Source organism: Synchiropus splendidus, chromosome 4 (assembly GCF_027744825.2).
Source record: "Synchiropus splendidus isolate RoL2022-P1 chromosome 4, RoL_Sspl_1.0, whole genome shotgun sequence".
Lineage (NCBI taxonomy): Eukaryota > Metazoa > Chordata > Actinopteri > Syngnathiformes > Callionymidae > Synchiropus > Synchiropus splendidus.
In genome coordinates, this window is record NC_071337.1 from 27,652,542 (window position 1) to 27,666,692 (window position 14,151).

General features: G+C 50.0%; 2 protein-coding genes across 8 annotated transcripts; both read left to right on the forward strand.

Moving 5' to 3' along the window:
* The first annotated feature begins 307 nt into the window (after positions 1-307).
* Positions 308-8,796, forward strand: ptpn12 (protein tyrosine phosphatase non-receptor type 12). Of its 6 annotated transcripts, none has more exons than XM_053864219.1 (18): positions 308-843; positions 2,127-2,235; positions 2,310-2,386; positions 2,452-2,547; positions 2,619-2,657; positions 2,725-2,796; positions 2,875-2,934; positions 3,200-3,342; positions 4,849-4,915; positions 4,980-5,057; positions 5,246-5,341; positions 5,700-5,782; positions 5,848-6,028; positions 6,096-6,969; positions 7,477-7,548; positions 7,720-7,767; positions 7,852-7,912; positions 8,015-8,796. In XM_053864219.1, the coding sequence occupies exons 1-18, from the start codon at positions 742-744 to the stop codon at positions 8,022-8,024; spliced, it is 2,268 nt and encodes a 755-aa protein (XP_053720194.1). In that variant the 5' UTR covers positions 308-741; the 3' UTR covers positions 8,025-8,796. The 6 variants fall into 6 exon arrangements, with proteins under 6 accessions (XP_053720194.1, XP_053720193.1, XP_053720192.1 ...); XM_053864218.1 differs by having other exon boundaries at positions 7,852-7,908; XM_053864217.1 differs by having other exon boundaries at positions 7,477-7,767.
* Positions 8,797-8,961: 165 nt separating this feature from the next.
* On the forward strand, positions 8,962-13,755 carry LOC128758246 (lysine-specific demethylase RSBN1L-like). Of its 2 annotated transcripts, none has more exons than XM_053864214.1 (9): positions 8,962-9,401; positions 9,748-9,846; positions 9,921-10,255; positions 10,321-10,479; positions 10,616-10,753; positions 10,814-10,956; positions 11,016-11,186; positions 11,251-11,359; positions 11,425-13,755. In XM_053864214.1, exons 1-9 carry the CDS (start codon positions 8,978-8,980, stop codon positions 13,036-13,038), a joined length of 3,192 nt encoding a protein of 1,063 aa, XP_053720189.1. In that variant the 5' UTR covers positions 8,962-8,977; the 3' UTR covers positions 13,039-13,755. The 2 variants fall into 2 exon arrangements, with proteins under 2 accessions (XP_053720189.1, XP_053720190.1); XM_053864215.1 differs by having other exon boundaries at positions 11,016-11,151; positions 11,425-11,569.
* The last annotated feature ends 396 nt before the right edge of the window (positions 13,756-14,151 follow it).

The following is a 14,151-nucleotide window of genomic DNA, read 5'->3' on the forward strand; positions in this document are numbered from 1 at the left end:
CCGAAAGTCTCGGAGAATACTCAACAATACTCTTCGATTAAAAACAGCGCATCACGTGCCGAACACAAAACAAAATGAATAAAAACAATAGCGTTTACGTCGCTATACTTGTATGACGTCAGGTCGTTTAAATAAAACACAACTCGTCAGAAGACGTCGACCACTTAAAGCCGAGTCTCTCTTTGACTGATGTGTTCATCGCCCAGTGAGACTTCTGTGCTGGGATCGCAGCTGCCCAATGAGAAAGCGGCGCTTCCAGGAAGAGGCGGGCCAACAGCAGCGGTGAGCGTGTGGCAGCAGCGGCGGACAGGGAGGGGCACCGAGTCGGCCTGCTGGAGCGTATAGGACCGAGGACGGGGACTCTTCTTCTCGGTGCGCCGGAGCTCAGAACTGAGTATAAATATTCGCGAGCGGCGAGGGAGGACCACGTAGCCGCGCCTCAGGCGAAGTATACCGGCCTTCTGGTGGAGAGAGCTGGACACTGAGAGCCGCCACAACGGCCTTCCGCTCTCGTCGTCCCCCCTGCTGGCTCCCACGCCGACCGTGGACCTGGGAGCGACCGTGAGGCCAAAGAAAGGGGGTAGTGGCGGTTCGACATGGGGCGGCAGCTCCGCAGGAGAAGCTGAGGAGCGAGCATGAGTCCCGGGGAGGAGCCGTGACCACTCTTCTGCCACCAGCCGCCTCGTCCGTCTCCCTGTGGAGCCCGATTGTTGTTTGGACGCGGGCAGGAGAGGAACGAGGATGGAGCAAGCCGGCGTCCTGAGAAGCTTCATTCAGGGAGTGAAGTCCATGAGCCGCGGGGACGAAGAGCGAGGAGAGGACAGCTTCGCCTGCGACTTCATGGTGGGTCTAACACCTTAGCGCCACACCGCCCGGAGGGGAGGCAGGGGCGGCCCGTCGCGTCCTTTTCCTTCCGTCTCCCGGCTTCGCGTAGGGCTTAGCTGTCACGTTGACCACCCAAACACGAGTCGCTACGTCGCAATGCGCTGTCTTTATGCCACACACGCTGCCACAGCTCCAAGTCACTCTGCGGTCCAGACTTGACCTTTCTCCATACACACAACCTCCCGACTGACCGCCTGTATGTGGTCAGCTGACCTGCGGGTCACGTGACCAGAGCCCAATACTTCACGGTTCTTCCCGGGTTTGATTAAAACTGCCGAGCTGTCATGATTTTAAATCTGATTCTGATTCTGATTTTAGGTGTGAGGTAGTGGTGACGTGTTGTGGTAGATAAGTGGCTTCACGTGTTTCCGTGATTTATAGAAAATGTTTGCACAAATAGGTTTGTGAGCTTGAGCTGAGACCAACCCCAAACTCACAAGTCACAACAACAACCACAGCAGCTCAGTCTGACAGCAGATCTCAGTTTGATGTCAGTTACTGTTAGTGTGTCACTCTTCTGGACATGGGGATCCTTCGTGAAGTTGTGTTGACTATTGAAGAGAAGTCTGAATCTGTGGACAAACAAGTTGATGGAGCCATGTGAACATAAAGGTCCATGTTTGTGGAGCCTCCACAGTCGGTGAAGAACACTCTCAAAGCTTCACTGCTGTTAAAGTGAACCAGGAACGTACACACGTGTACGTTTACTGTACATTTGCATAGCTTAAACATCAGGAGCACTCAGCAGCTGATGGAGGGCTGTGACCTGTGACACACACTCCCTCTACCTGCTGCAGCTTGCAACATTCCTTTTCTGCACATTTCACAACTTGAGAGCATGCGTGTGGACCTGACAACAGGAAGTAACTCTTCCACTAGCAGCTGATGCTTCTTTCTCTCACTACAAACGCAGCCCTGATACCTAGGCTGTATCAATCCATGGTGTGGGTCCGTCCCACAGTTCTTCCTCCACTTTCACCGTTTCACGAGGCATTTGCTGTGACATGGATGGTCTTTTACAAAACATTTTGTTTGGTTGGATCATCACTACATACATGCACAGACCCAGGATTATGGACAGTCACCCAGCTATGGTCAATTGTGTGTGCACACGTTCAATTTCCTGCCGCACACATATTGAACATCATTCACTTGTTCATCCGTTAGGCAAGCAAACCGCAGGTTGTCCTCAGTGCTCTGTTTCATGATCTGTTGATGTCATCCTACTTTTTTCATTGCAGCGTCTGCGCCGACTCTCCACCAAATATCGCACAGAGAAGATCTACCCGACAAACGAGGGAGAGAGGGAGGAGAACGTGAAGAAGAATAGATACAAGGATATACTACCATGTGAGGACGCAAGCATGCACTCACTCACACACACACACACACGTATGTCATTAACTCTCACTCTCTCCGTTCAGTTGATCATACTCGGGTGAAACTGACGTTACAGACGTCAACAGAGGACTCTGATTACATCAACGCAAATTTTGTCAAGGTAACAATTGGAATTTGGCTGCAACCATTGACCTGCTGGTGATGACGACCACTTCCTGTCTGCAGGGTGTGGATGGTCCAGAGTCCTACATTGCCACCCAAGGGCCACTTCCCAACACCGTCCTGGACTTCTGGCGGATGAACTGGCAATACAACATCACGGTGTGTATGTGTGTGCATGTGGTGACTTTATGGATGCCTCACTTAATGCTCATGTTGCTGAATGTGTCCAGGTCATCGTCATGGCATGCCGGGAGTTTGAGATGGGTCGGGTGAGTAGATGTGACGCGCCTGCAGTTCTCGGACAACTTTGGAATCTTAACATTGTTTTCCTCTCAGAAAAAGTGTGAGAAGTATTTCCCCTTGATGGGGGAGGGGTCGCTGAGCTTCGGACCCTTCACTATCGCCTGTGTAAGTCTGCGCATGCAACTACATCTTTGTTTATATCTGAAAGTGTGTTCTAAAGTTTTTTTCTCGTGTGTGTCTCAGGAATCCGAACAGTCCAGAACTGACTATTTCATCAGGACGTTGTTGGTCAAGTACCAGGAGGTGCGTGCGTGTATGCGTGCCCCTGCACTCCTATCTTTGAGAGAAGCAGTATGAGTTTTTGGCCCTTTTTGATCAGTCCTCACTTCTTCAACCCTTAGTTTGATGATTCAAATTAGGTTAAAGTTGGGCTAAGAGTGATGGTTACATTTGCATCACTTGTTATTAGGCTTCGGAAGGCGATTTGTCAATGAGTGCCCTCACTCAGATAGAAGTGTTTGTGTGTGTGCTGTAACTTGACATTCATATGATTTCTATGTGGTTTCAGGAAAGCCGCAGGATCACTCAGTTTCACTACATGAATTGGCCAGACCACGACGTCCCGTCCTCGTTTGACTCCATCCTGGACATGATTGGGTTGATGAGGGAGTACCAGGAGGACAACCACGTCCCCATCTGTGTCCACTGCAGGTTGGTGGTCCCCAGACTGACTGACTTGGTACCATTGCATTTATGGCTGGGACTGTGTGCTTAACTTACATGAGTCAGTGCAATAGTGTAAAGCAATATTCATGCTTCAAATAATAAATCTGTTACAAAATTAGGACCATATAAAATTCAAAACAAAACAAAACATACAGCCTCCTGAAAGATTGTATAATTTAAAATATTTTCCTCATAATAAATACCTGCATTTAAGTTACACACATCTTAACTTTGGTTTGAAGGATTAGTACACCCTAGTGCACTAACCGTAAATCTGATGCAAACACATGTAGAACAGCCACACTTCATTAAACGAAACCCCGCCATAGCCCTCCATTCGTGATGCATTTGTGGACCGTAGTAAACACACGTGTCGCGTATTGTGGAGTTAGATTAGAGTTACTGAGGATCACAGTATGCAAGTAAAAATAGGTCATGGAGGAACCTCAGTCATCTCGTTCAACACAACGAATCTCATTTGACACTACTGTTCAGGCAGTGTTTATAGCTAATAAAGCTAATGCAAATGCTAGCAGGAGTACTACAGGCTACTTCCGGCTGTAATGAGTGTTAAGAAGTGCAAAGCTACACAATCAAACTCTGAGCACCTGAGCCCAGATATAGTATGCAGAGCCACTACTCTGTCACATCTGCAGCCTGACAGAAACACAGGATATTTGAGTTGTTATGCTGTTAATTTGTTCTCCAAATTGTTGTATTTTATTTACTGCCTCACTTTATTTTTAAAAGCTAAATACTGGTGTATTCACTGATATTGTTTTTCAATAAAACAATTTCCATGAAGACGTATGCTGTGACAGAAAAGAATTGGTTATTTGTAAAATTGGTGTGTGACCATAAATTTGGGCTCAGTGCATTCCTGGTAGCATTATAATAACAGCATTGTTAATGAACATTGGCCTCAAACAAGAATATTTCTTTCCTTACAAGACTAAGTTCAGTTATTACTCCTTTGGGGTAATTCCTATCCCGAATTGCAAAACGCAAGAAAAGCTTGGGGCAGAAGAAGCTATGGAGCTGCTACTTCCTTCCACAATGGTGCTTTAACTATCGCGTGTGGCCCAGGAAGGTAACCCCCAGTAGGCAGTACCAGGATCTTGGATATTATGTGTCAGCATATGCCCAGGCTAAACTTGAAATGTTAAAAGTCAAATCTGTAGCAGCGGTGTCATGTTTGTTCAGGTGCTGAAAAAATGAAAATAAATCCTCATTTAAAAAGAAAAGACCCACCATTATGACGAGACTGTCGCGGCAAGCCAAAAAGCGAAAATGAACTTAGTCCGAACCAGCATCTGTCTTAGCTCTCTGTGATGTCTGTGTGTCCTTCCAGTCTGTCTGTGACAGCATCACATCTTGAAGCAGAACCTCCTGTGTGCTAGTGAACTGTTGTTGTGACTGTTCATGTGATTTTAAGTGTGGGACGTGTCGCTCTATGGTCAGTGTTTACTGACATCGGGTTTCTGTCTTCAGTGCAGGCTGCGGGAGAACGGGAGCCATCTGCGCCATCGACTACACGTGGAATCTGCTGAAGGCTGGAGTACGTTGACACAGTGTTGATTCACTGTCTCTGCGGTCATGTGACCTTCCCTCTCTGCTTTCAGAAAATCCCTGAAGACTTCAATGTCTTCCGTCTAATCCAAGAGATGAGGACCCAGCGACACTCTGCTGTCCAGACCAAAGTTTGTTCTCTCCATAATCTCCCCCCTGTCAAGTCTATTTCACAGCAATGTTTATCAAGAATGTGAATGGTCGCATCATGAGATTACCTTGTGATGTGAGATTATGTTGTGAGATTAGTTCTGGGTGGTAGGATTATTCTGGGAGATTACATCAGGCCAGAGGGATGACCTGGTCTCTGCCTCTTCAGGAGCAGTACGAGCTGGTCCACCGAGCCATAGCACAACTGTTCCAGAAACAGCTGCAGGTCCTGGAAGGTCCCGGAACCCACATCCTTGATAACATGGTACACACACATATACACACAGTTGTGAAGTTTGCCATTGCCATTGCCATTGTGCTTTCCCCAGCCTCTCACCCTAAACCTAACCATCCAAAACACATGGCTCACCTTAACCATGAGTCTGAACCAAATTGAAACCTAATTATAATGACCCAGTCATTTTGAAGTCTTCATCCTCAAATTGAGGCTTAACCTCGTGGGGTCGAGCCAAATGCCCCCATAATGTCATACGGTCCTCACAAGGATAGTGTTGTCAAAAATTGATCCCCACAAAGTAAGATAAACCAGCCCCCACACACATGCTCTTTCAAACACAGAAATGGTCCACTTTAGAAACATGGTTGTGGTTGGGTTTCTACAGGTCCAGAGTTTAGACAAGTGTGGTCAGCAGTCAGATGATGAGAGATTGGACACTCCTCCCCCCAAACCTCCACGCATCCGGAGGTGAGCTCAGAATTTGTCCCGCTCTCTTGATCCTGTCTTCATTTGCTACTTGACTTGCTCTTCAGCTCTCAGGTGGAGGGAGATGTGAAGGAGGAAATCCTGCAGCCCCCGGAGCCTCACCCTGTGCCCCCTATTCTCACCCCGTCTCCCCCCTCTGCCTTCCCCACCGTCACTGATGTCCGGCAGGACAACGACCGATACCATCCCAAACCTGTGATCCATGTTTTGGCGACGGCCTCCTCTCAGGTGACACGATTGCTGTGGTCTCTGATGAGGCAGGAGATGTCTGTAACTTTCTCTCAATTCCCTGCAGAACCAGAACTGGGACCCACATCAGAACCAGCCAACTCAGAGTGCGTCGGAACTCAAAGACAGGGATCTGCCTGATCCTGCGCCGCCAGCTGATCTGGACTTAAACGACAATTACAGCAACAGAGCCAAGGCAGAGCCAGGTCACAGTCCTGCGCCCTCCTCACCACTCTCCCCGGTTCTGGACAGCTCTGGGGTACCTCGGATCGAGAGGAAGCTCAGCATTGAGATCAAGAAGGTGCCGCTGCAGGAGGGTCCGCGCAGCTTTGACACCTCAGCAGCCAATCAGTCTGTGGCACTGCAGCGAAGCCACGCCTTCAAAGCCCGTTCTGGTCCATCACTGCTTACCTCCAGCTCCTCTCTGTCTGAGGAGTCAGGGACCGAGGGAGCTGAAGGTGGGATCCTGGCCAGACCCAACCACCTGCCAGTGAACCCAGAGAGGACGAAGGGTCAGGACAAGGCTGGGCAGGCAACCTGGACCCAGTCCTGCAGCAGTCCGGACAAGCTCTCCAAGCCTTACTTGGACCAGTTCGCCCCTTCATCTTCGTCCTCTTCGGACATTGCTCCCCCATCATCATCGTCCTCTTCCTCAGAGCATGCCCCTGCCTCGTCCTCTTCCTCCTCCCATCTCTCCCCTCCCTCCTCCACCTCCTCCTCCTCCACGCCAGTCCGGACTGCCCTGAGCTTCACCAACCCGCTACACTCTGACAATTCAGAGGAAGAGGGTGACATGGAGCTGACTGCTGCCCGGGACAGCTATCACATCAGCGTCTCCATGGCAACAGTCACAGCCACTCATCATGGTGACCAGCCGATGCTCAGGAAGGTTTCATCCATGTCCATCGCTGGACAGACTTCCCCAACCTCTGACCCAGAGAGTACGTTCTTGTTTCTGTCTGTCTGTGCGTGTGTGCGTGCTCTTGCATGTGCGTGTGTTTAATACATGGAATCTGTTGCTTCTTATGTCAGTTGGCTATGGGCTTGGGTGTGAAGTGGATCTGGTGCATCTGGGTTTGGACCTGGACTGAGTCCTTAAACTCTCGACGGTGTTGATTGACGTCCCGGGTCTAAAACAATCTGCCTTCTTGCTCTTCTTCGCCTTTGCGTTGGATTGTTGATCAATGCGCTGCTTTGTTATTGGCTGCCGTCGGCTGGGCTGGTAGTGATTGGTGCTCGCTCATCAAGGTTGTTGATGGTAGTTGACTAGGAGGTGAAATGCTTGATGTCAGCGTGCTCCTTGTATTTAACAAGAGCTTGGGTGTCATAAGAGTTCTATCACGAGTGCTGGTCTGCTGTCCTGACAATCTGAGTCCTGTTCAGAACTAGTATGAACACAAGGACAGAGCTAGTGATACAACAGTGGTTGTTCTTGTCATGTGACCTAGAGTTCTGGGACAGCGACGACTCCCCCCCTCCTCTCCCAGAGAGAACCCCAGAGTCCTTCGTCCTGGCCTCAGGTGCGTCATTGATCGCTGCACCCTGGTCCACATCCCAGCACTTTTTTTTTTTTAGAACTTCCTGTCTGAAGCCCTGCCCACTTGACTATCTACAGGAGTGTGTGTGTGTCTGTCTGTATATCTGTCTGCTTTATATCAATATAAGTGTTTTTGACTGTGATTCTTTCTCAGATATATCAGAGGTGAAGAACTCAACTGAAGCCACTGGGCCTAATAGAGGTTTGTGTGTCTGCATGCATGAGTGTTCTCTGGAATGTTTTTTTTTTTTTTTCTTATTTTGATCCTGTTTCTCTATCTTTACAGGTGTGTCTGAGTGCATTCAAAAGACATCTCCTGCTTCTACCGGACCCTCGGACCTGGGTGGGTAAGTCTGCATGACTGCAATGCCATGTGAAGTGGCTTTCATGAGACTAAAAACCCTGCTGGCACTGAGACTAGTCATCAGTTCCGTTCACCTGTGTTTCAGGGTTCGGTAGCTGCTGGGGTCTGCCGCAGGGCCCGCATAAACCCCCGCTGGAGTGGACCTGATGGTGGAGCCAGTTTGATCCCACCTGGAGACAAACGCCACCAAAGAGACTAGTTCTTTTCACTTCTTCCCCTGACGTGCCTCCAGTCTGACCGAATCAGAACCCACCCCTGTGTTCCAAGAACCCTGGAGGCTCCATGGGTCTACTGACATTAGCTCTGTTTCTTCAGTTCATGCTCGTTTCAATCTGGGGTCCAGAACTTTCCGGTGGATTGTCTTCAGCACTGGAAAAGTAGAGACACCAGGGGGCGCCAGGCGACAATCCTGTCTTATCCTGATCCTCATGCATGGACCAGGAACCTGTCTGGAACATGGTCCTTCAGTGGGAACTCTACTGGGACAGAGATCCAGACTCAGCTGGACACCTGAGTCTTGTTCCAGAATCTCTGGGGTTTTTTTCTGATTTTTCATCTTTTTTTAAGGTCTATCTTGGGTTCTGAAATTCTGGAGGATCAATAATCTCACAGGCAGAACCATCAACATCAGCACGAGTGTGTGACGAAGACGAACATGGAGATTTCCATGCTGCTGATCCTTTTTAAAGTTATTTTTGTAACCGTGTTTGCTGCAGCCTTCACTCGCGCATCTTTGAACCCTCAGTGAGCTCACCTGTGCCTTTATGACAGAGCCCGCCCCCTTCTGCTCCTCCACCAATCGGTGATGACTTCGCAGTCACACATGGACACGTTTGTATGTTGCTGAAATCAATCAACAAAATAAAATTATTATGAAAGTCTATTGTGTTTTACGCGTGTTTACGTGGTGTGCGTTCCTGTTTACATTTTAAATTTTGCTTGCGACTGTGGCCCCGGGTCTCGTTTGACCACCCAGCTGGAACGTTCTCAATCTCCTGTCAATCACTAAGCCCCGCCCGCCGGATTGTAAACAGGAAGACAAGTTAAGATGGCGGACTGGCGGAGCTCCGCACTCACCTCCAGTCCGCCACACCAGCGCGTCGACGACCTCTTACAGTCTTCCCTCCACCACGACCGCGCGTCTTCGGGGGAGCAGCACCGGGTGGACAACTGCAGCACGAAGATAGTCAGTCGGAATGGCGGCGGGAAGCACAAGCAGCCGACGACAGAGCAAAATCCTGCGGGCACTAGCCAGCTCTCACCCGCCGCTCATCCGACCAGCTCGGATCCGCAGGGACGGCTCGGTGAGCCGCTGCTGAGCAAAGCCCAGAGGCAGAGCCAAGAGAGACTGAATGGACGTGGTGAAAAGGAGAAGCCGTCACACACCTCCAGAAGCAGTAGCCACCCCGGTAACAACATCAGCGTTCCCTCTCCAGGAACGAGGGGAAACGGGGACCTGCTTCCGCTGAAAGGTGCGTCTCTGTGGATAGTGTGACCGTAGAAAAGCTATCAGCCCGGTGCCGACGAGAGAGAGAAGTCCCCACAGCACGAAAGTTGTGGGGGGGAGGATGCTGTCGATGCGTTGGTCAGCAGGTGCGTGTTGTGGGTCAGAGTCGTGAGAAGACTGCGCTGCGCGTATTGCCTTCCTGTCAACATCGTGAGCATGGACCACGCCCCCAGCGCTGATGCTGGCCTGCTCAGGTGGAGAATCGGGGCTTTACTTGAAGTCTTTGGTGACATGAACAGACTGTGTGTCCTCACAGGAACACAAGCCCTCACATATCAAGACTTATCTGTGTGTGTGTCTGTATGTTGCAGCTGTGAACTCATCCAGGTCACAACTCAGTTTGAAGGAGAAGATGAAGAACAGCGTGAAGAAGAGGCACAAGATGAGTAATGATATCACAAGAGAGAATGGTGGGTTGGCACAAGTTTCACTCACTTACACACGCACACATACACATGATCCAAGGTCTGGTTGTGTGCATCAGAGGGACAGCAGGACTTGGACCGGCTATTCATCAAAAAGGTGAAGAAGAAAAAGAAGAAGCACAAGCGAGTGAAGACCAACAATTGCTCCAGCCAGACCGTCTGCTCTACTCTCACGCCTCCTCTCCCCGTCTCATCACCGCCACACAAGTCTGACTCCTATCCAGGCCTGCGGGGGCTGGAGTTTGCCCCCTACATTCACGTGGAGAAGCATCCTAACGGTGGTGCACTGGTGCTGCACGCCTTCTCCTCTCAGCTGAAAACACTGAGCGAAGGCCAGAGGCAGAGGTTTGCCGAGGAGTTTGTGAGCCTGTCATTCAGCGAGGACTTGGCACAGGTCTGTTCTTATTCTATCAACGGTGCAGGTCATCAGCTGAGTGTTTGTGTGTGTGTTTGTGCCAGGCGGCCCACTACGTAATGGGAATTGTTCATGGAGAATCTGGTTACCTGCCTGACTTCCTTGAGTACTTCTCGTCCAAATTCCCATCAGCGCCAGTCAAGATGGAGATAATGGGGAAGAAGGACATTGAAACCACCACTATGGCCCAGTTCTACTCTCAGGTGTGTGAGTTTGTGTTCTGTCCACTACCAGAGATGTTTTTATTTCTCTGCCTCTGCGAGTCCTCTTGACAGCTAGGAGCTTGTCAATAGATTAAGTGTTGGTAATGAAGGACAGAGGTGCGTGCTCTTGTCGCAGGTTAGGAGGACCTACAGTCATGGCACATACCGAGCCGGAGCCATGAGACAGATCAGTCTGGTGGGAGCAGTGGATGAGGAGGTGGGGAACTACTTCCCAGAGTTTCTTGGAATGTTGGAGCAGTCGCCCTTTCTGCAGGTGAGGGGTGATGGAGGTGGTGGTGGAAATGGAGATGGTGATAATGTTGTATGTGCCCAGAGGACGCTCCCATGGGGGACGCTGTCCAGTCTCAGCAGGATGGCACCCACAGACAGTGACGACGGTCCCATCATGTGGGTGAGGCCTGGAGAGCAGATGATCCCTGTGGCCGACATTGCCAAGAGTCCTTTCAAGAGGAGACGGTGAGGCACATACACACACAAGTGGACGCACTCCCATATTTTCCTGCTTGTGGTCTCAGGTCCACTAACGAGGTCAGGAACCTGCTCCAGTCTCTGACCAGAACCAGCGAGCCTAGAGAGATGCTGTATGAGGACAGAACCCGTGCTCACGCTGACCACATCGGCCAAGGCTTTGAGCGGCAGACCACCGCAGCTGTGGGTGTGCTGAAGGCCGTGTGCTTCGGGGGAGGGTATATGATTATAGCATGACTGAGCTGGATGAAGTATGTCATGTGACCTGTCAATCACACTTAGGGTGGAGCCTCCTCGTGTCACCAAAGATGTAGTGTGCTTCCACGCCGCCGATTTCCCGTATGTTGTCCAGCGACTGCAGCTGGACCTGTATGAGCCGCCGCTGTCTCAGGTACAGTCACACGCATATATTATTTGTTTGATTGACAGTGACATGTCCTAACACTGTGTCCTCAGTGCGTCCAGTGGGTGGACGATGCTAAACTCAACCAGCTGCGGCGAGAAGGAATCCGCTACGCTCGCATCCGCCTCCGTCATGATGACGTCTACTTCATCCCACGAAATGTGGTCCACCAGTTCAAGACGGTGTCTGCGGTCTGCAGCCTGGCATGGCATGTGCGACTAACGCAATATCACAATGAGCACCAGGAGGCGCTCAGTGAGGAAACTCAGAAGGACAAGAGAGGAGACAGGAACGCTACTGTGGACACTGGGTCATCAGTCAAACAGGAGAGTGTTCGCCATCGTCACTCGATAAATTCATTTCAGAAAACTGCGGTCCCCTCATCATCTTCATCTTCACATCCCACTTTACATCATCATTCTTCTGTACGATCCTCCAAGTCTTCCACCAATTTGATGGCCGCAGCGTCAACATCGCTTCCACCACCTTTGCCGTCACCTCTGACCTCCTCATCCCCAACTCCTTCCATGTCAGAACAACCAAAGCTGTCGAAGCGAGACAGTCCTGCCCAGAAACCCAAACTGCCACACAGCAGCACAACACAACAGAGCCCCTCAAGTGTGCGTGCTGGGGGGACCTCACATAGCTCTGTTTGGACACAAATGACATCGTATAGCAACTCAGGTACTCATGTTAGCAAATCAGCACATTCTGGTTCCAAGACCTTTGCTAGCAAGTCGACACATCCCAACACAAGGGCTCCTGCTAGCACAGTGACACAACGTGGCTCTAGGACTCCTGCTACCACATCACCACAAGACACAAGGACTCCTGCTACCACCGCAACACAAGACTCAAGGACTCCTGCTTCCTCTGCTAAACACATCTCAAAGACACCTGCTAGCATAGCAGCGCCTCCCAACTCAAGGACTCCGGATTGTACAGCAATGCACCATGACTCGAAGACTCCTACTTGCTCAGTGACACATATCGACTCGATGACTCCCACTTCCAAGGTGTCAGCCCCTGAATGTAGGTCACAAGCCAGGTTGACTCACACTGGCTTGAACTCACATGCCAACTCGAGGACACAGTCTGGCGTGCCGGCACTCTGTGACTCAAGGACCTCTGCAAGCACGGCAGCCAGTGTTAATGCTGCTTCACAAGTGCGACTTCTGCCTGATCCTCGGCCATCATCAGACTCATGGAATGCGGGCAGGAACTCCATGGTTACTTTTGACGCGCAAGCACATGCACACAGACACTACACTACACACTTCTCTCGTGCTCCTCTTCCTCCAACCTTTACGCCTCTCTGTACCTCCTCCCACTACTCTCATGGACCCCCAGCATCCCTTCATAGGCCCTCTCATCTACCTCCATCCTACGTTAGTCATCCTCACCCCTCTTCTCAGTTCCATCTGCCCCCCCCTCACCCGCCTGAGATGACCCCCTACTTTGCTCCTCCGCCCTCAAATAGCTTCTATCCCCCACCGTTCCCTTCTCCCCCATTCTTGCCCCCACAGCCCTATGTTGCTGCCCCACCATCCTACCACCAGTATCTCTTTCCACTGACCCATCCCTTCCCACCCCCTCCTCCCCCTCCACCATCCTGCTCCGAGTCCCCACCACCTCCACCACCTCCCCCTCTGCCCCCTTCCCCATGAGCCTGGCTGTGTGAGGACAATCAGGCCTCACAGCGTATTTAAAATTATAAATGCATTTCTGAAGATAGCTGACAATTAAGTCAGCCGATGACTTGTCAGGATATGTTAAGACACTATTTGAATCTTTTATATTAAAAGTATCCGGTGTTCATGGGGCGTGACCAGAGCCTTGTCCAACATCCAAGCTGAAGCAGCACGGCAGCTCATTTGAAACTCCGCTTTTACAGATGTTTTTGTATGTGTCTTATTTATTTACTTGTTTTAGTAAACTGACACTGTTGACTGAAACTGGCTGTACATGGACACTGCTGTTGCCCCTAACTGACCTGTCTGTTGTTGACAACACTCCTGGCTGAACTGTTGTTGTAGTCTAATACCAACACTGAAGCTGAGTGCAATGCTGCTAACGGTTGCTACATCATAGCGGAGTAAGCTAGTTTTGAGTGTGAACCGTCCTAACTATAACTGACCAAGAGCTAACACACCAGTGCATCTCTGAGCGTGTCTTGATAACTCGTGGAAGAAACGACGTCCGCCAAACCTCGGCTAGTCACTGTCGGTTTGCGACTAGGTGTTGTTGAGCAATATGTGTTGTCACAGAGCTGTGAAGTCCTGTGTGGGGCATGACATGACGATTCCAAGCCAAAGTCTATAAAAAAGTTTTTATTGTTAAAATAAAGCTTCCTGTCCACTACATTGACACAGCGATGAGCTCGGCATATTGTCCCCTGGACTCAGCAGTCTGCTTATCAGTCTTGGATGTTTTAATTGTGAAAGAACCCCAGCATTCTGTGAGACTGTATTGACTTAGTAGCTGCGAAAATGAAGGATTAGAAAAACAATCCGACTTACACATATCAGAAAGTTGGAGCGTAAAATGTCTTCTGATTCTGGTACGAGTCCCAACAACAAACCAGTCTTGTATCCCTTCAGAGAACCAAAACTCCCACTCTGCAGCAGGTGTCCCTTGCAGAACTGGAAGTGCAGTCAACTCGTGAATCAGAGTAATCAGAAAAACTTTTAAGTTATTAATGATTAGGCGATAATAGTCAGAGTGGCTGTTGCCTGTTATTGCTATATTATGACATTTAAGTATGAAACGTAATTACGTAA

What these genes read in the sequence shown, in the direction of transcription:
- LOC128758246 (XM_053864214.1), top strand. Translation starts at nt 8,978, where the DNA reads ATGGCGGACTGGCGGAGCTCCGCACTCACCTCCAGTCCGCCACACCAG. An exon ending in GCCGTGTGCTTCGGGGGAGG is followed by an intron (nt 11,187 to 11,250) that starts GTATATGATTAT and finishes AATCACACTTAG; the next exon opens with GGTGGAGCCTCCTCGTGTCA. An exon ending in ATGAGCCGCCGCTGTCTCAG is followed by an intron (nt 11,360 to 11,424) that starts GTACAGTCACAC and finishes CTGTGTCCTCAG; the next exon opens with TGCGTCCAGTGGGTGGACGA.
- ptpn12 (XM_053864216.1), top strand. Translation starts at nt 742, where the DNA reads ATGGAGCAAGCCGGCGTCCTGAGAAGCTTCATTCAGGGAGTGAAGTCC. An exon ending in GGGAGTTTGAGATGGGTCGG is followed by an intron (nt 2,658 to 2,724) that starts GTGAGTAGATGT and finishes TTTTCCTCTCAG; the next exon opens with AAAAAGTGTGAGAAGTATTT. An exon ending in GACCCTTCACTATCGCCTGT is followed by an intron (nt 2,797 to 2,874) that starts GTAAGTCTGCGC and finishes TGTGTGTCTCAG; the next exon opens with GAATCCGAACAGTCCAGAAC.